Source organism: Siniperca chuatsi, linkage group LG10, assembly GCF_020085105.1.
Source record: "Siniperca chuatsi isolate FFG_IHB_CAS linkage group LG10, ASM2008510v1, whole genome shotgun sequence".
Taxonomy (NCBI): Eukaryota; Metazoa; Chordata; class Actinopteri; order Centrarchiformes; family Sinipercidae; genus Siniperca; species Siniperca chuatsi.
In genome coordinates this window covers 20,055,025-20,077,961 of record NC_058051.1, presented here as the reverse complement: position 1 = coordinate 20,077,961, position 22,937 = coordinate 20,055,025, and the positions used below count along the sequence as shown (strand labels likewise).

At 39.0% G+C, this 22,937-nt stretch overlaps 3 protein-coding genes across 5 annotated transcripts in view; 2 read left to right on the top strand and 1 right to left on the bottom strand.

Moving 5' to 3' along the window:
• Positions 1-9,838, bottom strand: part of dnah12 (dynein, axonemal, heavy chain 12) — a 29,681-nt gene extending 19,843 nt beyond the window's left edge. Inside the window, exons 1-13 of one of the 3 annotated variants that reach the window (XM_044211787.1) lie at positions 9,723-9,838; positions 2,986-3,213; positions 2,768-2,855; positions 2,639-2,665; positions 2,340-2,529; positions 2,165-2,234; positions 1,903-2,061; positions 1,616-1,811; positions 978-1,166; positions 712-865; positions 533-624; positions 245-423; positions 17-152 (exon numbers count right to left, since the gene is read on the bottom strand). In XM_044211787.1, coding sequence (XP_044067722.1) covers positions 17-152; positions 245-423; positions 533-624; positions 712-865; positions 978-1,166; positions 1,616-1,811; positions 1,903-2,061; positions 2,165-2,234; positions 2,340-2,529; positions 2,639-2,665; positions 2,768-2,855; positions 2,986-3,197 — 1,692 coding nt within the window. In that variant the 5' untranslated portion in view covers positions 3,198-3,213; positions 9,723-9,838. Of the gene's footprint in view, positions 1-16; positions 153-244; positions 424-532; positions 625-711; positions 866-977; positions 1,167-1,615; positions 1,812-1,902; positions 2,062-2,164; positions 2,235-2,339; positions 2,530-2,638; positions 2,666-2,767; positions 2,856-2,985; positions 3,214-3,408; positions 3,554-9,722 lie in introns of those variants that run through there. The other 2 variants (XM_044211786.1, XM_044211788.1) reach the window with 2 other exon arrangements.
• Positions 5,285-8,155, top strand: LOC122883313 (glucose-induced degradation protein 8-B homolog). The gene is made up of 5 exons (XM_044211796.1): positions 5,285-5,438; positions 5,778-5,907; positions 6,035-6,231; positions 6,368-6,565; positions 7,075-8,155. The coding sequence occupies exons 2-5, from the start codon at positions 5,790-5,792 to the stop codon at positions 7,246-7,248; spliced, it is 687 nt and encodes a 228-aa protein (XP_044067731.1). The 5' UTR covers positions 5,285-5,438; positions 5,778-5,789; the 3' UTR covers positions 7,249-8,155.
• A 252-nt stretch (positions 9,839-10,090) lies between the features above and the next one.
• Positions 10,091-20,562, top strand: slc17a9b (solute carrier family 17 member 9b). Its single transcript, XM_044211794.1, has 13 exons — positions 10,091-10,528; positions 11,193-11,390; positions 11,960-12,099; positions 12,946-13,045; positions 13,241-13,371; positions 13,509-13,605; positions 14,281-14,377; positions 15,133-15,220; positions 15,317-15,351; positions 15,533-15,648; positions 17,106-17,161; positions 17,322-17,351; positions 17,755-20,562. Exons 1-13 carry the CDS (start codon positions 10,395-10,397, stop codon positions 17,931-17,933), a joined length of 1,401 nt encoding a protein of 466 aa, XP_044067729.1. The 5' UTR covers positions 10,091-10,394; the 3' UTR covers positions 17,934-20,562.
• Positions 20,563-22,937: the final 2,375 nt, after the last annotated feature.

The following is a 22,937-nucleotide window of genomic DNA, read 5'->3' as shown; positions in this document are numbered from 1 at the left end:
TCATCTGGTTATTCACCTTTGTTTTTTCATTAAGTTTTGCAATACCCTTTGTCTTAGTGAAATTTATGTAATCAATGATCTGAATCATGTCCTCTGTATTCTCTGGTACTTTCAGAGCCTTCCCTCTGATGGTTTCAAATTCAGAGCAGATCCTTTGAACAGACACAACAGGGATTGTGAGAAAAATCTGAGCATTTTAAACAAAGAGGGATTGTTTTGTTAAAATTTTTTACAAGTGACTCACTGTAGATTTTGCTCACGGTGGCTGGTGATCAGTTTCTTCAGAAGTTTTTCAGCATAGTTTTTGGCTTTGTTGGCCAGCCCCTGTTTCAGCTCTTCACAGTCCAGATGGACCATTGTGAAGTGGGCTTTTGCTGGGAGGCTGACAATCTCCTTTGACAGAACACGAAACTCCTCCACTTGCTTTAAAAAGCAGTGAGATTACACATTGACATTCATCAGAAAAACTAAAAACAAGGCAAGAATAGGTCTATAACATATGCAGCATGAATTAAACTTTATGATTTGTTACCTTAGCGTACTCATCAAAAGAGTGCTCTTCTTCCATGAACTTCTCTACTCTAGCCTGTGCAGTTCCATTGACTAGCCAGTCATAGCTGTCTACTGCAAAATAAAGCAGAAAAGTCAGCAATAAATGGAATCAAAACCAATTGGGTGATGATAGGAAATTATTGGATTATAGACCATCACCATAGTTCTGGAAATGTTTGTCAGCTTCCTCTAGATTCTTGTACACAGAGGTTTTCACAGTGACCTGAGCCCAAGCAAGGATGTGATCAGCCACCTTGGCATCCACAAACGAAGATGTGGTTTGTGCCAGCCATGACTGGACCGTCTGTACTTTCTGTGGATCAGTGTCGAAGATATTAAAACTAGCTCAAAATACATTACATGAAAAATGTGTCCAAAAATTAAAAAGTAATTTTCCTTTTAATTGCTGTTACATATAACCTCACCTGCAGTGTATTTGTGATTGCATTAAGAATCTCAAAAACAGCAGCTTCCAGATCTTGTAAGGTGGGATAAATTTCCATCTTTTCATCATCAAATGTCAAGGCCATACGAAAGACGGGCAAGTGATGGTGATTGCTTGGATCAAACAGATTGACAAACTCCTCTACACTTGTCTGAAGCAGGGATTTCAACTGGGAATTTACAAAAGAAAAATGTCCATGAGTCTAAATTTGTAATCAAGGAACATTCATACAAAGAATGCTACAGTATCCATGCATTTCATTAAAAAAAACCCTGCCATAATAAATTAAGTACTAAACAAATAATCAGTGATGGCTAGTTGCTGACATGCTGCTTGTATAAAAAAAATAACAAAGAGCAGCTTATAAATGTACTTAAAGTATTTGCATAAAGTGAAGAGATTATACATTACAATCTTCCTTGATCAATTCAATTTACCATACATGCAGCATTAAAAACTATTCAATTGTCATTGTTGTATAATATAATTAATATACTTAAGTACTGTTTTTTATTTAAATAATGAGTGAAATAACCTTAATTTAAACAACTTTAAATTGCTCATTCTGACTCTTCTCAAGTCAAAATCAAGCCCAAAATCAAGTTAGCATTATCTCACCTGATTGGAGATGAGGGTGGATGCACAGTCATAGAATGAGTCCAATTTCTCCTCTTTAACTCCCTTCAGTGTTTCTTTACTTGTTAATAAGTGGATGACTTTTGGAAACCAGGTATTCATAATACGATCTTCTGTCCTCTTACACTCCACAGCCATTTTGTTCAGCAGGGCCTTACAATCCACAGGTCCTAAAGCCCTGAACCAACAGAAGCCGAAATTAAATCAAAAAGAAACAAACCTTCACGTGAAATATCGTAGTTATGTGCTTATTTGTAGTCTTTCCTTACCTGCATCCTGAAAGATCAACCAGGGCCAGTGGAGAAAATGTCATGTAGCCAATATCCAAGACAGTTTGCATTACTGGATGAAGAATGTGCAAGTTTGTTTTTATCATCTTGCGGCTTCTGATAAAGTGATCATGCCAAGGTTGGGAGAAATCAAGAGTTCTGCAAAAGATTTGGAAATGTATTTTACAAAAGTGCATTAAAAAATAGACCAACTACTATTTGGTTATTGTGCATAAATGACTTGTGTAAATTAGTCACTCACTTTGGCAGGGTAGCTGTCTGTTCTTCTGAAATAGCTCCTTCTTTCTGTGGATTCTTTAGTACTGTGTCCACTAAAGGGAGTAAATATGGCATAAGGAGACATGGTTCACCTGTAGTCTATATGTACTCTGCAAGCATAGACATACATACATACACACACAAATAATTGGGAATACCTGTGTGCTTGACAATCACATTGTGGAAGTCGTCGCTGACTTCCTTGCAGAGCTCCTGTAGTAGTTTATTTGACTCAGGGCTCTCTTTGAGTTTAGGCAGGACTCTGGCAACAATGGCATCCAACCACTGTTGCTGGATTGGAGCGAATGGGCGGCTCTCTACACACCGCTTCAGGAACATGTAGTTCATCTGTAAATGGGACCAAAATAAAATAAATTAAAAAAGAGAGGTGTGACTTACATATAAATAGGGTTTAGACCATTCACAGGTCAAATTTAATACTAAAAAGAAAACTTACCCTACGCTTCCGCTCCTCACTAAGCATCTGTAAAGCAAGTATTGAAATGTACCACATTATATTGTGCAATATTTGTATATAAATTTATATTTATAAATGTGTGCATAGGTAGGTAGATAATTGTCATACAGAAGGCGGCAGCTGTGGCTCTGTTGACTGGTTAGGCACTGCCCCCATCTCTTTGCTCCGTCTGTAAGCCTTCATTGCTCTAGACACCCTGTAATAATTCAGTCAACAAACTGTCACATTGCAGGAAACCCAACGGCCTATACAATGATCAACTGCCAAAGTAAGATGCTGCGATCATTCTCCTGAGCTGACATAGCTGAGCTGAGCTGAAAACATACAATATCATGTGGAGTTGTTCTTGTTGCACTTTACTCCTTCTGTGCCTCAGCAGTTTCTTGTGAACCGTTATCTTCTCCACCATATCCTCCTTTGCTGCACCGGTCTGTCCAGCCTCACCCCGCTGCTGCGTTTCTTTAATCGGGGGCAGGACCGGAAACTTTGGCATGCCCTTCACCGCCGTGGCTTTGAAAACTCCGGGAGAGGTAGCCATCTCTGGGAACAAGCCACTGAAAAGAACCAGATGCAATAAAAATTTGAGTTTTAGCTTTTGTAAGTTAACGCTAAGCTAACTTAACACATAATTACGCTAACAGTTAGTTATCTTGCCACATTTGACCATGGAAAAACTAACGTGATGTTGTCGTAACGTTAGTAACCTCAAAAGTTAATTGCAGTGAATTACAGGCTATCTATCGGTTTACCTTTTCGTTTCATTCAATATCTTCTGGTGGTTAGTCGGTTAATAGCTAATGTCAATTTAATCAATTTAGCCTCTGAAGAGACTTCTCTCACTAAAGTTAACAGCGCCGTTACCATAGAAACAGTAAACAGGGTAGCCATAGGAGGGAGGCGGGGCTTGTCATGTTTATTCCTGTTGCTAATATCTACAAACTGAGGTTCATTGTCTGAAATATTATACAACAACTTGAAAAGACATGAAATAGACAAGAAATACATATAATAATAAATACAAATACAATATTAATATAATATAGTAATAAAAAATAGTTTACTGCTAGATAAACAAATGTATTCATACAATCTTTATTATGTGGAATGTGTGGTATGCCTCCGTATAGTATAAATCCAATTTTCATCTTTATAGTTTTTGTTTTTTTTTTTTTAATCAAATTAAAAATAAACCTGGGCAAAAATAGAGGTGCATCATCACCAGCAGTATCACTAACAGATAACAGACATCTGTCAGTACATTATTTTACTTATTAATTGTACAAATGTTTTCTTTACAATAGAAACAAACTGCTTGGAACAGGTCAAAACACAAGTGTGAGTCCATAAATGATGCTCAGACAGTGGTCACACACAGGAAATGCAGTCTTTTATGTATACAGTTTGGTCTATTACATGACTCCACCAGTAGAGGTCCCTTTAATCCCTCTTATTTCAAATGCTTTCTCAGTCTCATGTACTGACTGTTGTAGCTGCTAAATTGTGCTGCTGTGTAAAGTGATGCAGTGCCATTTTATGAAAACAGTTAAATTGTCTTTAATCTAATCTGGTATGCACATACATAGACACTCCTATTTATCCTCATCTGAACAGTAGGATTGAGACTACTACTATGCTTCATCCTTAAAGAAATTTAATACAGATGTAACAGATGATGAAGAGAGAAATAGAATACAAAAAATACATTAAAAGAAGAACAGGGGGTGCGAGAGGTTGATTGGTTATTTGATATTGAATTTAAAACACAAAACCAGTAGTTTCCAGTGGTGGAAAGTAACTAAGTTCATTTACTTAAGTTACTTTACTTACTCAAGTACAATTTTGATGTACGTCTTCTTTACTTGAGTATATTCATTTTATGCTACTTTAGACTTCTCCTCTATTACATTTCAGAGGGAAATGCTGTACTTTTTACTCCACTACATTTATTTGATAGCTGTAGTAACCGTTGTAACCTTTTTGGGTTGTGACTCCTTACATAAACGCAGTATCAAGTCGGAGCCCCTTGTCATATTTCATAATTGTTTGCAGTTTCGGCTAAAGAACGATTTCCCAGCTTAACTTTTCATTTGATTTCATTTTAATAAACGTTTGAGGCTCAAGGATGTAAAACTCTAAAATATTTCACAAAAACAGAGAAGATCAGTTTGCACAGAAGTTTATATTTTTTTCAAAAGATTCAACAAATTTATCTTGGGACTGTTTGGAGGGGGCCTGACCCCACTGGACTAAACTACTTAATGGTATATAAGGAGTATAAAACTAAAACCCCTTTGACCAGCTACAACAATAAAATGCTGCTTACACATTGATGCATCAGTATTAACAATCTAATAATGTGACAATAATATAACACTGACAAGGGTCATTTTTCTGTGTAACTACTTTTAGTTTTTATACTACTAAAAACACAGGGGAAAAAAAGTGTTCTAGTTTTTAAACTTTCCCGGTAAAAGCGGGGTCCAGGAATTATTTTCTATCCGATGTCAACAACCAAACTGAAGATCTGGATATTTTTAAAATCTATATGGAGGGTTTTTAAACGCATTTTATGGCCATAAGGTCAGACAATATAAAATTCAGTCAGTTATCAAATTGTCATGCAATGCTTTTAATTTACTGTAGGGGGCAGCAGTACGTACGCAGCGTGTAGTTTAAGGTACCGGAAATAGGCAAGAGGAAGAGGAAGAAGAAGAAGAAGAAGAGGCTCTCCTCCGCTCGCTAGCTAGCTACTGCTGGGAAGTAGCGACACAATTTTCAGGTATTGTGAATTAAGTAACCATGATATTTGCATAGGACTGTAGATGCATGTCGATAGAAGACAAGAAAACAGAAAAGCACTCGTTCCGGATGTGTGGATCCGTTATAAATGCCCAGAAAGGCCGAATTAGTGTTTGTTTTGATTCGTGTTGAGAAGTCAGACGTCAATGTTGTGTTTTTCATCGAAGGCCCAAACTGTTGTGACTTAGGATTTCCGGTGCCGTGTTGCTGTCAAACTGACCAGCTAGTTACCAAAACCGTTATAACGTTATATAATTGTCCTTACCGTGAGCTCAATATTTTAAGTGTCTGAAATGTCATTCTGTCAACTCAACTTTAGGATATTATCATAATGAGTTATGCAGAGAAGCCGGAGGACATAACAAGGGAAGAGTGGATGGATAAACTCAACAATGTCCACATTCAGAGAGCTGATATGAACAGGCTCATTATGAACTACCTGGTGACAGGTGAAGTACCGATTTTTTTTGTTACTCAAAGTTTGCTCTCAGTTGTCTATAAAGATCAGTTAGTGCAGATAAATGTGTTGCTTGAATGTGGAATGTGTAGGATTTAATCACGGTTTCTGTTCAACAGAGGGCTTCAAGGAGGCAGCGGAGAAGTTCAGGATGGAGTCTGGAATAGAGCCTAGTGTGGACTTGGATTCCCTAGATGAAAGAATTAAGATCAGAGAAATGATCCTGAAGGGACAGATCCAAGATGCCATTGCATTGATAAACAGTCTGCACCCAGAACTGCTGGATACCAACCGTTACCTCTACTTTCACCTACAGGTAAAATACAAGACAATGCCTCTCATTTTGCAGACATCTAGGGTTTGCACTTTAAGCAGTATAATTTCTACTGCCTGCCTTACTACTTCTGTTATTTTCACTCCCTGTTGCACCCTCTGGCTTTTTGTGTTTGCAGCAGCAGCATCTGATTGAGCTGATTCGTTTGAGGGAGACCGAAGCTGCCCTTGAATTTGCCCAGTCTCAGTTAGCAGAGCAAGGGGAGGAGAGCCGAGAATGTCTGACTGAGATGGAGAGGACACTGGCCCTGCTGGCATTTGACAACCCTGAGGAGTCACCTTTTGGAGATCTGCTCAATATGATGCAGAGACAAAAGGTAGGGTCAATGCATATTTGTCTTGCACTTGTCTCTTATTTTTCACCAATATTCTTTCCATATACATAGAATAGATCAGATTAAACAGACTGCCACCTGGAATTTATGATCCCACACTAAACTAAAAAAAGTTGTTCTCTCTCAGCATGAAGACATTGTTCAGTGTTAGTGGTACAGAATTTTTCTGACAAATTTAGCATTTTTCTTACCTGATTTTGAAATTAATTACTTACAAATTTCTTGATTTGTGTGTGCATGGAGCTCTATCATGTCACGTCAGTTTTATTTATATAGCCCAATATCACAAATCACAAATTTGCCTCAAGGGGCTTTACAGTCTGTACAGCATACAACGGCCTCTATCCTTAGACCCTCAATTCGGATAAGGAGAAACTCCCCCCAAAAAAAACTTTAACAGGGGCAAAATGGAATATGCCTGTCAAAGATCCACTGTACAACAATATTGAAATTATACAAAGCAAAAACATGTCTATGTCTTTGTCTTTCAGGTGTGGAGTGAAGTGAATCAGTGTGTGCTAGACTATGAAAACAGAGAGTCAACACCCAAGCTGGCCAAGCTCCTGAAGCTACTGCTGTGGGCTCAAAATGAACTTGACCAGAAGAAAGTGAAGTATCCCAAAATGACAGACCTCAGCAAGGGAACCATTGAAGACCCAAAATAAGGACCCACAGTGAAAACATACTACAGCATTACAAAATGGACACAGTTCCTTTATCTATTTATACCCCAACAAACTGACTCATATAGAGTACAACCTTTTCTTTTTTTGTAAGGGTTGCTTTTTGATACTTTAATAATTTAGAATGTGCAAACCGGATTGATGGCATTTTAAAATGACTTCTCACTAAAATAACATGCAGACCATTATTTTACTTGGTATTATAATTTACATATTTGTTTATGTAAAATTAGTACACTAGTTTTTCTGTCTGTTGGCAGGGAAAGTTGTTGGCATAAGAGGGTGTGAATAAAGCCTAAATTAGGCTGTCACTTTCTGTGTGTGACCACTTGGAAGGGGCTATGTTTGATGTTTAGGCGAAATGGTTTGCTTAGTGTGCACTGCCTCAAATAAACAAACTTTTTCCTTACAAAAAAAACATACACATTTCAGCTAGTAGTCTTTTAGCTAGTACTCTATGTGACGGCAATAGTCAAAGCAAGATACTTGGGATATTTCAAACTACTGTGACTTTGAAAGTAAAAGCTTTAGATTCATACTGCATTATTGCTTGAGACATTACAAAAAGATGCTGATGTAGATGAGAACAAAGCAAAGAAAGTTTCGAGCTATACATCATGGTAGCACTTAACATGTGGGACAAAGGAAGAATCCTGGAATGCTAAAAACTTTGCAGCGTACTGTGACTGTGCAAGCTTAAAGACAGCCTCAGTTTCATACTATTATAAAATATCACATATGATATTGAAAGATGTGAATGGATAAATCTACTTTTACAGATGGATTATTTACATGTATGGAATAAGTAGCTCTTTTGCTAAATTTGATGTGCTTTTTTTGCTGGGATATTATTTTGCAATAAAAGTACATTTTTAAACTGCGCAAGTCATAAAGGACTAAGCTTGGTTTATTTTAAATTCTGGAAATGTCTAAATGGTACAGCAGCAGAGGTGGAAAGTAACTAAATACATTTACTCAAGAACTGCGCTTGTGTACAATTTTGAAGTACTTTTACTTGAGTGTTTCTATTTTATGGTACTTTATACTTTTACCTCACTGCATATGAGAGAGAAATATTGTACTTTAAACTCCACTACAGTTATCTATAGTTACTAGTCACGTTGCAGATTAAGATTTTTCACAAAAACATGACCAATTTATAACACATGATGCATTGTTATAGATTAAACTACCCAATTACCTAAATAGTTAAAATAAGCTTCACTTTGACCAGCTACAATATAAAATGATGTTTGCTGTTAATGCATCAGTAACAATAATCCAATAATATATATATATATTATTAGATGCAGAATGGTGGAGGAAGTATTCCGATTCTGTACTCGAGTAAAAGTAGCAATAATACTGCAATATAAAAATACTCCATTACAACTAAAAGTCCCACAATGACAATGCCACGTAAATAAAAGTATATAAGTAATATTAGCTAAATGTATTTAAGTATCAAAAGTAAAAGTACTCATAATGCAGAGAAATTTCCCCTGTGAGTGGTATACTATTATATATTATATTGAATTATTATTACTGATACATGTATAAGTAGCATTTTACTGTTGGAGCTGTTGGAGCTAATTTGAACTTTTTTTTACACTGTTGGTTAGTTTAATCTATAACAGTGCATCATATTGTATAAACTCATGTTTTGTATGTAAATCTGTGAATCTGGTAATCTGTGAAGTAGTAACTAAAGCTGTCAAATAAATGTAATGGAGTGGACATGAATTGTAGTGGAGTAGAAGTATGAAGCAATTGTGGAAGAAGCACTCAGATCCTTAAGTAAAAGTAGCAATACTCAAGATAAACATACTCCATTAACACTATAAGCCCTGCATTGACAATGTCACTTAAGTAAAAGTATGTAAGTGTTAAAATGTTCTTTGTATTAAAAGTAAAATAAAATTTTCCCATGTGAGCATTATACTATCATATATCATATTATTGGAGTATTATTATTAGCATTCATGTGTAAGTAGAATTTTACTGTTGTAGCTGGTCGAGATGGAGCTAATTTTAACTATGTTATGTACTGTCATGATAGTGCGTCATGTTCATCACATGTTTTATATATAAAATCTTAATCTGTAAAGCAGTAACTAAAGCTGTGAAATATATGTAGTGGAACATTTCACTCTGAATTGGGTGGAGTAGAATAGAGTAGTAGAGTGGAGTGGAAGTATAAAGGGGCATTAAATGGAAATCCTTAAGTACAAGTACCTCAAATGTGCACTAAGTAGTACTTAGTTACATTCCACCACTGTTAATTAGTACTTTTACTTAAGTAAAATGTATTACATTTATTACTTATAATGGAGTATTTTACATTGTGGTGCTACTTTAACTTGAGTAAAGGATGTGAGCACTTCTTCCAGCACCATGCAGACTGTAAGAGAGCTGCTAAAAGTTGTGCTGGATGCAGAGATTTATATAACAATTACCTGCTAACTCAAATAGCCAGGGGCAGACGGACCATTTAAATAACTTTGTAGGCACAGACTGCGCATATCTCTGCCCCACAGCCTGACATTCATCAGCATCTTCTCAGCACGGGCACCGTCACGTCTTCATCCGGCAAGGACAGGGTCAGGAGGAGAGTACATCCTGGTGCTTACAGGATGCTCCCATAGACGACACAAATACATTTTCTATATTGCACCGTCATGATTGCAAAGGGACCGGAGCCAGATGCGTCTCTCTGGCGTTTTGGATGATGTTGTGATGGACGAATCGGCTGACTAGACAGTTGAAGCCGGTTTAGAGAAGACTAAATCACTTCCTGATTAGCCCTACCGATCAAAAGAAGAACTGCGTGGCAGGCAATAGGAGGCTGAGGAGAAAAACTGACACGTGGATTACTCCTCCTTGGGCATCAGGAAAAACAGACCACCTCCTCTAGCTCAGCTTCGTCACCATCGTCTGTGTTCCTGTTAATCCAGTTTCACAGGTTATGGATTAAAACATCGCAAACCCGAGATGTGATTGCGCAAATACTTTCGAGAGAAGATTTGTTTTGTTTCTAAACGTTTCCTACTTTACTCTGATCGACCGGAAAAAGATCGACAGTAAACAGCCGGATCGGTTGAAAGGAGGCTGCTGTTACCTCGCGTTGAATGGCAGTTATTCAAAAATATGGCAAGAACTATAGTCCAGATTTGGTCTGTCACAAGGAAAACCATCCGCCTGACAAGATCGGAGCACCTGGATGTCACAAAAAGTGGCCTGAACACAACACCAACTGGTCAAGGTAACATGTTTAACCCTAATAGACATACATTTAACGGTGCTGATTGTTTTCTCCCGTCTAGTTACCCACGTCTTAGCAATTCAACAGGCTAACAAATGTCTCCAGAGGCTCCCAATGAGAACTCGGGAAGTGTGTTTAGCCTACATCCCTATTAATACTTTGTAGTAACTCTTTGTCCCGTAACCCTTAAGGCGCTGCATCGGGAGTATAGACATCCGAGCTTTCAGTAACCAGAGTGCCTCCCTGTATATCTGGTAGTGAAATGACACGTATCATCTATGGCGTGACATGGTTCAATACTCTTCTTCTGTAAAGAAGGAAGTAAGTCGCACTGCCTTAATGAAAAAAGGAATTATCATAAAATATCATTAAATTATTATATTGTTTTGACACCATACTCTTAACAATTATTTCCTTTACTTTGACTTATTCCCTATAGATTTAACCAAACCATAACTGATACATGTATGAACCCTAAACTTAACCCTAATGAAGATTAGCCCACTTTAGTCCATGTTGAATGTACTCCAACCAAATTGGGGCCAGTTAGTCTAGATAAGCCTTCCCCTATCAACTGGTTTTAAGTCCAAAGTTTGTCCATAAATGTTGCCTCTGTTCAGCCAAACTTCGATAGCTCAATCCCTTCTGCTCCCCTCCTGTGCAGGCCAGTGGCGAGGGTATGGACGGTGGTGCTACTGCTTGGGACATGCCTCCTCTACTGCGCCCGTGTGGCGATGCCCATCTGCGCCGTCAGCATGGCAGAGCAGTTCAACTGGAGCAAGAGGGAATCCGGCATGGTCCTGGGGAGCTTCTTCTGGGGTTACTGCTTCACCCAAGTGTTCGGCGGTTACGTCAGTGACCGGTGGGAAACATTTGAGCTCAAACAGTAGTCATGTTGTAAGATGATACTGGATTTTCTTGTGTCTACACAGATGTGCTTTTCAATTGGCACCTGTTTTAGCTTCCTGCTCATCAAGCAGAGCATTACTGGCAGTGACGCAAACTGCCCATTTGTGTTTGCTCAGCCTGAACAGATAATGCTGTGAATAAGTCCAGATGTTTTCTCTGTATTATCATGTTAACTCTTGTAGGCTCACAGTGTCATAAACAGACAGGCTGCTTATGTGTTTTGAAGAGTTTTATTCACTCCAGAATTGTCACCCCAAAGTTAATAATCTAAAATGATTCCTTAAAATGCTCAGTGTCAGTAGATATCTTACAAAACATCCATACTTTTACAAAATTACAAAACAAAGATTATTATATAGATAATATTTTTGGCAGAATTACAATTTTCTATATACTATTTTCCCTAGTGTTACAAGTCATCCAAGACACAAGAGATTAAAGTTGTGCCACCTCTCACAACCTTTAGGTGAGCTAACATGTCAGTTAAAGCTAATACAGACTGTCTATATTATGTTTTCACAGGGTTGGAGGTGAGAAGGTCCTCCTGCTGTCTGCAGCAGCCTGGGGGTCGATGACAGCCTTCACCCCCATCCTGGCCCACTTCTGCTCCCAGCCAATCCTCTCCATGACACTGGCCCGCTTCCTCATGGGCTTGTTGCAAGGTGAGATGAGTGGCTTTTTGAAAGTGTGTGAATGAGATGAATTGCATCTTGAGATTACTGTAAATGTTTGTTCAGGGTCTGGAGAGGGCATAATTATTCAACTTGTTCAGAAGTCTGCTGTCTGTGTCAGGGAATTAGATAAAGGCAGACAACATAGAAGCGCACAAATACCTGTTAAAGACTCTTTTCTTTTATGATTAAATGTCAATTGTCACGTTTTACTGCATCATCTCATAAAACCTGTTCTACTAAAAGCCCTTTAGGAACTAAAACTGATCTGATTTGGTGGTAGCTACTAGAAAGACAGCAAAGTGAAAGTGAAAACATTGTCATATTTATATATAACATTTTTCATACTTTAAGTTTGATCACAACAGGAAATTCCACATCTCTGTCACTTTCATCTGTAAATTGAAAAACATTTGAATTTGTATGAGGAATTGGATGACTATTTCACTGAGGAACCATTTGACCTCTGTTGGTGACCAGTATGAATTACAACATATTTAGTTTGTGGCTCGGCCATCTTTACTTTGTCTTTTTGTTTATTTGGCTTCAGAACAATAATTGTATTGTACAAAGGCGGTATGATTTAGGTGTGTCTTTAAAATGCTTTTGGCAGCAGGCTCTTGTTACAAAAACAAAGGTGTGGACATTTCTGAATTAAAAAAATGTCAGCACCTACCAAAGTATTTGGTGAGTTATTCACATTGCTCAAAAAATCTCAGATTTATGCATTTGCTTTGTGTGATGAAGTGGTAAAAATCCTACTTCTATTGCCTTGTTTATCCTTCTTGGAATTTCTTTCTGATCATTAACCGATTATGTTTTGTTTCCTGGTTTTAGGAGTTCATTACCCTTCTCTGGCAAGTCTGTGCTCTCAAAAGGTGGTGGAAAGTGAGAGAGGCTTCCTCATGAGCACCGTGGGTAGTGGCTCCTACCTGGGGTGAGTCAAGTGTTATGCAATAAATGGGGAATTGTGGGAAAGGGATGAGTGTTTTTCCTAGAAAATCTCATCTAATATCTGTTAGTGTTCAAAAGCTTTTTCAGCTCATGCCATGTTCGTGCCTAATCAAGTACTTGACTGTGTATCTTGTTACAAGGGTGTGTTTGTGTGACTTGTTGCAACCTTTTTCCCCAGCACTCTGGTGATTGGAGGGGCTGGCTCCCTCATGTTGGACCTGTATGGCTGGGAGAGCGTTTTCTACGTGTCTGGTCTCCTCTCAGTCCTGTGGGCCTACTGTATGTGGAAATATCTGCTCAAAGGAGAAGGCAAGGGAGGCTTTAACTGTATCGCCTGTATCTGCGGTGTCATTGCTCATGCGCCTATCTTGTAGCTGCTTATTTGTATAATTGGGTTCAGTGTCCTGCTTGTATGCTCACGTGCCTGTTTTCATCTGTGTTTGCAGGGCCTATCATCACCCTGGAGTCCCTGGGAAGTAGTGGGCCCCAGTCCAAACTGTCCAAAAGACATTGGTTACGTCTCCTCAAACAACCTGCAGTCTGGTTTGTTCCCATATTCAGATGAATGAGCAGCTGTCTTACAGAGCTTGAGTCAAGAGGTTCTACTGTAACCCTGCGGCTATATTACAGCAACAACTAACTCTGAATGTCTAGCTCATTGCATGTGAGTTAGGGGCTTATCCAGAAAATTAGAAATTTAGAAGAATAATTTAAGGAAGGAAGAATGTAGAAATGTAGAAAGATTTTAGAATCACAAGCCTAGTCTCTGGTTGCCTCAGCTGTCTGTAAATGTCTCTTATATTGAGTTCTTTCATGTCCTTCCAGTCTCTCCCTATGGCTTAGATATTTATATACTGTAATGCAACTGATATGCTCCATTTCCAGTGACAGGGAGAGCCTCTGTGCTTTTATTTGATGTATCTGATCCACCTTAAGAGTAACGGATGTGATGACATTTTGATGGCTATGGGCTTAAAATATTCACAAACTCTTGATGCTTTCAACCACATGCTACTTGCCTTAGCACAGATATGATATACTGTAGACAGGAAAACAATAGATGTCAAACAAGTAGCACAGGCATAAGCTTCTGTCAAATCACGAGACGGTGCTCAAAGAAATGGGACAATAAGCAAGCTTTGGTATACCTACAGTATGTATAAATATACTTTCAATACATTTATTTTGTCTGTTTCTTTCTCTTCATTCCCTGACCAGTGCTGTGATCATTACGCACCTTTGCACAGCGAGCACCTTCTTCACTCTTCTGTCGTGGCTGCCAACATTCTTTAAAGACACTTTCCCCGATGCCAAGGTAACCAGGCTGCCTTTTCATCCTCCTTTTGACCTCAAGATTTCAGAAAAAATAATTAAATGATAAAGAGTCTACACCCATGCCAGCGGCTCTTTACTTAGGTACAGCGAACTAAATGGTAATGCCAGCATGCTAACATACTGATGTTAAGCAGGTATAATGTTAACCATGTTCTCCACCTTAGTTTAGCATGTCAGCATGCTAACATTCGCTAATTAGCACTAAACACAAGGTACAGCTGAGGCTGATGGGAATATTATTAGTTTTGCAGGTATTTGGTCATAAACCAAAGTATTGGACAAATTAAAATTTTTACCTCATGGTGGCACTAGAGGAAAAGTCAGGTGATCACTAAAGTCATTATGATGCATCATCTGGAAATGCTGAATGTCTGTAGAAACTTTTGTGCCAATCCACCTGGTAAATGTAGAGTTTTTCCCTGGATAAATAAAAACTGTTGACCTGCTGGTGGCACTAGATGAAAAGTCAGGGAATCATCAAAGTAATTAGGATTCATCCACTGGAGACCATGAATGTATGATATCACAAATTTCATGGCAAACCATCCAGTAGTTGCAGAGACATTTCACTAAAGTCACCAAAGTCAATCCATCACACTAGATATATTTCAGTCTGGACCAAAGTGGTTGACCAACCGACCACCGACCACTCTACAAGACATGACCTAACAATCGATGTTCCCTGCTGTATCTGGTCAAGTTCATTCACACCCAGAACATATGTTGTCCCTCCAGGGTTGGGTGTTCAATGTCATTCCCTGGTTGGTGGCTATACCCTCATCCCTCTTTAGTGGCTGTCTATCTGACCACCTCATCAGTCAAGGTAGGGCACCCAGCTGAGGAACAGATATCAGAATTATTTTTATTGATAAAGCAGCTTTTTAATTGCCTGTCCTAATTTCTCTCTTGATCTCCACAGGCTTTGATACAGCCTCAGTGAGGAAGTTGATGCAGGTACAATATTCGACAGTTACCTTGTTATTCTGTGTGTATGTTATCTGTTTAGTCTCATTGTGGATTCTCTTCCACTCAGCCCAAAGTGTATGAATGTCCTCTTTCCTCTTTACACTTATACATAATGAATTCTGTAAGATTTTGATTTATGTGTTTTTGTGTGCATTCATTCCTCTGTTAGTTTTTCTCCATGGGTGTGTCCAGTGTGTTTACCCTTCTTCTATGTGGCACCACCACCTTCCCCTGGGCTGTAGCATTTGTGTCTGCCACCATGGGCCTCACCACCTTCAGTCACAGGTACCGGCACCTAGACTGTCCTTACACGCTGTCTCTCGCCCTGAAACCAGCACCTTTTTTAGATTTAAATGTGGTTGTTCCCCAAGGTTCAGTTTGTCAGTTTTGTGTTTTGTATTGCTGTTTTGCTTTGTATGCTCCCTCTTGGTGATACCATTGGAAACCATTACATTCATTTCCATCGCTATGAGGACAGCAGCACTTAGACATTAAAGTGCTAAATATCCCCCCACCTTTTCAAGTGAATTTTTTTCCCAAATTATGCTGTTGGTTCCTGGTTAAGCTCCACCGAGCTTAACTGTAAGACTTGGCAGCATCTCAGTTTATATTAGGCCTACAGTTAGAAAGTTGTGCCTGCTGTTTGACCCACTCACTGCCTCTGATTCATAGAATTTCATTGTGTTTTGCAGTCTTGCTTTAACCACTTGAGAAAAATCCTAAAGTAGGACCATCTAATCCTTTATTTGTCTTGGAAAAGGTCATACCTGCTAAAAACGGGTCATTAGTATGTACTTTCATTCTTAATGACTATTTATGGCAGCAATACAGTGTATGATCGATCAAATCAAAACAAACTACAGTGGCCGTGTTTATGGCAATTAAGGAACAAGTCACCCAGTGCAACGGTGTGGCTCATATCTGTGTTTTTAATAGTTTTTGGACAACAATGGAGCTCTATGACACAGAGGAATAAGATATATCAGGCTTTGGCTGCTCAGACAATACTTGGGGAAAGCTTTTTGTGGGATTTGTTGATAGTAAGAAATATATTTAGTATCACCAGACTTATCCTTTTAAACTGTGAGTGCATGTCCTTCACTTAATGCCAAAATAAATGTATGACTGCATACTAAGAAGCGGTGGGTGAACAATGGCGGGTGTGTCACTACCGAGGCAAAAACAAACAATGAGGAAACATGCCAGTAAGAATGAGGAAGCATCGGTGGTGGTGTGATAAGACCCTTTTGGACATTAGTTTGTTTTTTTGTTCTGGAGTAATATGGAGTTGGATATTGTATCTGAAATACATGTCACATTTTTAATAATTGTGAAACACAGTAGTTGGTCTTATAGTTAATGTTTTATAATGTAATTTTCTAATATAATATTAGTAGTGTTATAATAATATTTACGTTTTATATAATAACATTTGTGGATCCACAGCAACACTATTTTTAATGAGCTTACTTTCTAAGCTCATTCAGGTTCCAGACTTGATAAGTACAATATATGCAAGGAACAGTATAGATACAGTCGCTGATAGCAGGCTGGGAACAGAATATAGACTGTCCACGATACATTTCCCTGAAAACAGACTGATGTGAATCTAATCTTTTTTATGGCTGAGATTTATCAGGCGGATTATTGGTTTTACTCTGAGGCAATTCAGGACATGCAAAGAGTCAATTTATCACCTTTTTATAAGATGAAATGGCTAATGACATGTATTTCTTTTACAGCGGTGTATCTGTAAATGTTCAAGATCTTGCTCCTTCCTGTGCTGGAGCATTGTTTGGTAAGTTTAAATAAAATATTTCCAGAATTTCTGAAAACGTTTTATATAATTTTCATTAATACGAAACATTTTAGTACTGACAGATCATTTTTTAAACCACAGGTGAAATTTTAATGAAGTTTCTAAATTTTACATGTGTGTATCTACATTTCTTTTACAGGTGTTATGAATACATGTGGTGCTTTCTTAGGTGAGTTTCTGTAATTTCAGGCAGAGACACTGAGAACAAATGTCTGTGATGAATCTTTCACCAGCAGTTGCTAAATTACTGTTTTCGCCTTCAACAATCTATTAAGCGAAATAATTCATCCACTTCTCTAAATTCAAACTTTGAGCTGATGTGTGTCCTGTCAGTCATGCTGGCTCCTATGTGCCATGCATATTTCATCAAGGGAGCATAATGGAGTTTGTGTCAGATGAATAATACACGGAACAGTGGATGACAGTTAGGCGTCCGGTGAGGGGTGTGTAATGGACTGTGACATTTTCTTTGTGGAAAACGTAGCAGTCGCAATGAAGATACGGTGTGCTTTGTTTATATCTTTGTGATAAAATGCTATTAATGGTGACTTTGTGTGTGTGTTCCTGTGCAGGGGTCCTAATGGTGTATTTCTCGGGGTATCTCATCGAGTCCACAGGCTCGTGGGCGACTGTGTTTGCCCTTATCACCACAGTCAACCTGCTAGGTCTGTGCACCTTCCTGGCCTTCGCTGAGGCCCGCCGGGTCGACATTGACTCTAGTAAGGTCCGCCACCACAACATCCACATCTAAATCATCAAGTCATCAGAGGGACTAGAATGCTATTCCCAAGGGAGATACGACCTTGGGCAACCAGCAGCTTGGAGAACATTGGAGAACTAGCCAATGAATAGCAATTGGCACACGGATAAAGCCTGCTTATAAGATCTCGAAAACTTTGCTTGGCTCTGTGTCTGGTTGAGGAAGTACTGCAACAGTTACTGAAAAGCACACAACAGAGCCTGCACAATGTTACTGAAAAATCTTGTGGAGCTAGAGCGTTAAATCCTAGAAAAACACAGCTTAGCTGTTATAGGATTCTCTATCAGCTCAAGGTGGAATGGGAAAGGTCACAGGAGAAAAACATCTACACTACCTCCAGGTCCCAGCTTGTGCAGCATGTGGTGGTGAAACAGTTGCTGGGCTACTGTTTCCGCTTGTCATTTGTTACTTGGAACTAGATGTAATGAAAATTGTTATTCAGTGTGTTTGTGTGCGTGTCGAAGGATCTGTGAGAGTGATGGATGTGTTAGTCTCAGGAGCTCTGTGACAGTTGTGACAGACCAAGGTGGTGTGTTCTTACCCTGCGGGGATGGGGGAGGTGGTGTGGGCACATGTGGGTGACGCAGGGAGAGTCCAACCTCTCGTACCTGAAGTCTTTTATTAGAGCGCCACACTCACTGAGTGTACTGTCTGAGTGACACCTCATTACCCAGCCACTAATTACTTGGCGGGCACTAATGTCCTGCACGATTTACCTTCTACAGTCCCTATCTCCATGGTTACAACCTCATCTTATCTTCAAGGTTTGGTGAAAGGTGTCATGGTAACCTTTTTGGCAACTAGGCTTTCTCTGAGTGAGTTCTCCCTGTTTGACGTCTCGAAGAATATGCTTTTCGAGTAGGAAGACCAAAGTTTATTAATTATTATTTTCTTTCTATGTGATTGCATGTAATAGAAATACCTCACTTAATTATTTTGAGTAATTATATATTTATATGGCTTAATGATTTATTTTTTTGTCAATTTCAAGTTTTTTTTAGAAGACAAAAAGAAATATATTAGGTAGGATGACAGAAAATCTTAGTAAGTTATAAAAAGTGTAATGCAGTATAAATAACCCTAATAGACCTTTCTGCAGGTCTAGTTTCCTCACTTATTCTTCTTTGCTGACCTGCACTTTCCTGTCTAAGGAGACGGGTTTGGTGGAAAGAAACTCCATATTATCACCTTAGAGAAAACTGCACAGGCAGATGAGCAGGATCTCCAACTTTTTTTGTGTAAAAAGATCCAAACTTATTATTGCACTTGACATCATTATTACCTAGGTGCTAGACAGGAAGTGATGTCAGTATATGGGAAGGAGAGTTAGCACAGGAGGGAGCCCATTCACTTGTCATGGTGGTGTCAGAGGCAGTGTATCTCAACTATGTCTCATTAAGGCAGATTGAAATACACACTAACAAGATGAATGACAGGTGAGAGATTTAAAAATTATGTCTTGGGTTCAGTACAGTTGAGGAACTGGAGAACATTTGGTGTATTGATATTACTGCAAAGTATGTAGCAACATGAAGCTAGCTACATAGCTCTGGCTGAATGTTGAAGTGATTGTAGCATTTAGCTTTGGTGTTCACAGCACAGTTTCTGTTTGACATTTAGAAGATTTCTTTTTCAATCTAGATGCTTACTTGACATGTGTACCTTGATTCTATGCATTTATTATTTTGTGCCTGATTTCAGCAATGAGAGAATTGTAAGATATGCTCACAGTGTCATTTATTGATCATTGTACATCGCTACTTTTTTGCCTTTGTTGTGGGAGTTTTGTTGCTTCTGTGTAACTTATATTATTGTTGTTCACATACAAAGGCATGTAGGCTTACGTTGTCTTGGATGTTTTCTATAAACACTTGGAAGTGTCTCCTTTGGTTCAATATTTTGTCAGTGCAGATTTGATTTCTGAAATGCCAAATATGTTATTTACATTGTTATGGTGGTCTGTGCTTGCAAAAATGTGGGCATAAGAAATGAATTGAATTCATATTCAAACATTTGCTCTCTTTCAGAGTAAAGATACATTTTTCTGTACATCAAACATATTTAGATGATCTGTTTGTGTGTTACAAAGACACATAAACCTACTGACTATGTAGAATAATTTATTTTGATATCTGATCTGAAATTTGATCTATGCCGACTGTCACTTTGCACCTGCTCTATATGTTGTAGTGATCGTACACAAAGTGTATGCCTAGACCTTTCCGATACACAATTTATCTACATAAGACCACTGTACAAAATACTCAGCCTTCAATATATTTTTTCAGCCCTTTTTTGTCAAACCAAAGCAGCACATTCTGCAAATGATTTACTCGCCTTAGCAGATTTACTGCCTTCATTGCTTGTCCATTTTTTTCTGTTACTGTGTTGACATTCTGCAACATGTAAACATTTACATGACCAATAGCTTGAGTTCTGTTCACCAACATATCTCACTGTAGGCTCCTGAAAGCCTTCTGACAGATTTTGATAACATGCCAGATATGTATGATAAAAAAAATTACATTAATGCAAGAAAATGCAGTATTCTAATGGTTTGAAAATATGTTGTATTTAAAAGCATATGTTAACTTTGAATAAAAATATATTTTGTCAGCAATCGTGAGTTGTTTCAGTATGCTGCACTACCTGCATTGTCTCTGCAGTGCCACAGAGAGGCAGCACAGTATCAATAATGAGGAGAGCACCTGGTGCCATCTAGCCTCCAAATACTTTACAAACATTTTCTGTCATGTAGAATGGAGGCCTTATATGTGGCGGCATGATGATCTCTTGGAAGCTTTCATTTAGATGACTTTCAACATACAGGAAATATTACCCATGATTACATGAAAGAGATTTCATACAGCTAAATGCACTACATACAGGTCAAGAATGAGCAAGGTTTTTCCACTATGAAGGTGAGAACCATTTGTCTGTACATCGGTAGCCAATTCTGCATGTGGATCAGCTGCTGAACAGGTTCTAGTGCTGGTCTGTCCTGTTCACACCAGAGGCTCACTACTTGCCCAGATCCCCAGTCCGGGCTAGCAGGACGTATGTGGTGGCACCATATGGCAGGATGCTGTGTGCCATGTTGGCTAGCTGGCACTGCCCACGTGTGAATGGCCAGACGCTAGTCAACCCAACCCACTCCTTCTCATGGGACCGAACGGCTCAGGTTGCCATGGAGACGGGTGGCTTGTGGCTGCTGCGTGGCAATGAAAAGAAAGAGAGGGTGGGTCACAAGTGAGTGAAAGTAACAAGTCAGATAGAAGTCAGTGGAGTGAGTTGGCAGTGAATTTAGCTTTTGATGTACAGTTCATACAGAAACAGCCATGGTGTTAAAGAGGTGGTCGGTCACTTATTGGAGTGCTCTCACTGACAGAAAATGGTGTTGTAAAAGCAGACATAATCATGATGAGTGGCCCACTATTTAATTAGCAGAGATGAAACAGTGTAAGTGGGAGTGTAGAGGAGAGGGGAGATAAACCCTCCCCCAACTTGTCAGTGGGTAAGAGTAACCCAGTAAAGGCAGGCCCCATCAGAGAGCCAGAGATACATGTAAATGAAATAGCCCCATTAATTAGTAATTAACATCAAGTTAATGACATTTCACTGTGTCGCCATCTCATCCTATGTCCTTCCTCTGTGGTGGAGGGGCTGTCTCTCTGGTCCCTGATCTGAATGCTAATTAGTGCAACTAACTGCCATATAGGGCTACCTAATGATATAGAGGCCCAGTTTAAGACTGGTCATTGTGTGGGGAGGATTAATCACTTTGTAGTAGTAGATCAGGAAGCTTTATAAGTCTGCCACTCTTCAGAGGGATGTGATATTAAGGGCCATTGACAGGTTTTATGTGCTAATTGCGTTGCGCCTGTTAGCCTAATGTTGGGTTATCCCTTATGACTTAGAACTACTTTTAACCATTCTCCTACTTTTCACAATATATCCAAGAAATATTTCTGTTAAGTGAGCATAAATGGTTTGTTTGGTATGTCAGAGTTAATTGTTTCAGTGTCTTGCATGGTTTGATTGAGTTTGAGGGCCCGGCAGTGGATACACTCATTTGTTTTGGTTCCCCTCCTGAGCCTAAATCAGCTCTGTGACAGAGGTAATTTTACATGATTTGACTGCAACCAGGGCCAGTGTCTCTGTGAAGCTAGATGAAACATGAAGTTAATGCTCTGTACACAGCGGTGTTCCTGGAATGGACAAGAATGTCAGCTCCAAAATGAAGGAAATGTATTCACACATTGATGTGCGGGGGTTATGTCCTGCAATGCTAAACTGTGCTTTGAGTCTGTGGCAGTTTTCTCTGTCTCCATTATGATTTCCTCTTGTTTCTTATAGCTATCAGCATCCCTCTCTGTCTGGCTCTGCCTCTCTTCTCCGTTGCCCTCTTTCTTTTCCTTTTTTTCCAAACCCTGTTCTGATACATAATCGACCCTTTAAAGGGATCCCCTGATGCCCAAGCACATTAACCATTAGCACACCAGCACACCAGCACACACACACACAACCAAATATGTTGATTTCTGTCAATTAAACCCCATCAGCTGTTTGCCTCCTGCTAGACATATGGCCTGTGTTAAATCTAAAGAGCAAATGGAGCCGCCATTGAGAGGGGCATCATTTTAATAGAACCCTGAGGGACAAGACCCACACCTGCGCAATAATAACATTAAACCATGCTCAACCCACTGGCCAGATGAGGACAGTGTTGGTTTGTGTGTGCTGTGTGTTTGTACACGCACATGGCATTTGTTCTATCTTAATAAAGCCCCACCAGCAATAGGAATATTACAGAACAAAGTAATATCCAACACTGAAACTCACATATCAGCAATGCCTGCTTCTATAGCCTCCACAGGTATGTTCAGTTGGAATCCTTCTTCACACTTTGTTTTCGGTTTTCAGAGCCACTCCAGGAGAGGGGCAGCTCAGGCTGTTTTCAGCCTCTAATATTTGTTATTATATAAGCCAGAAAAA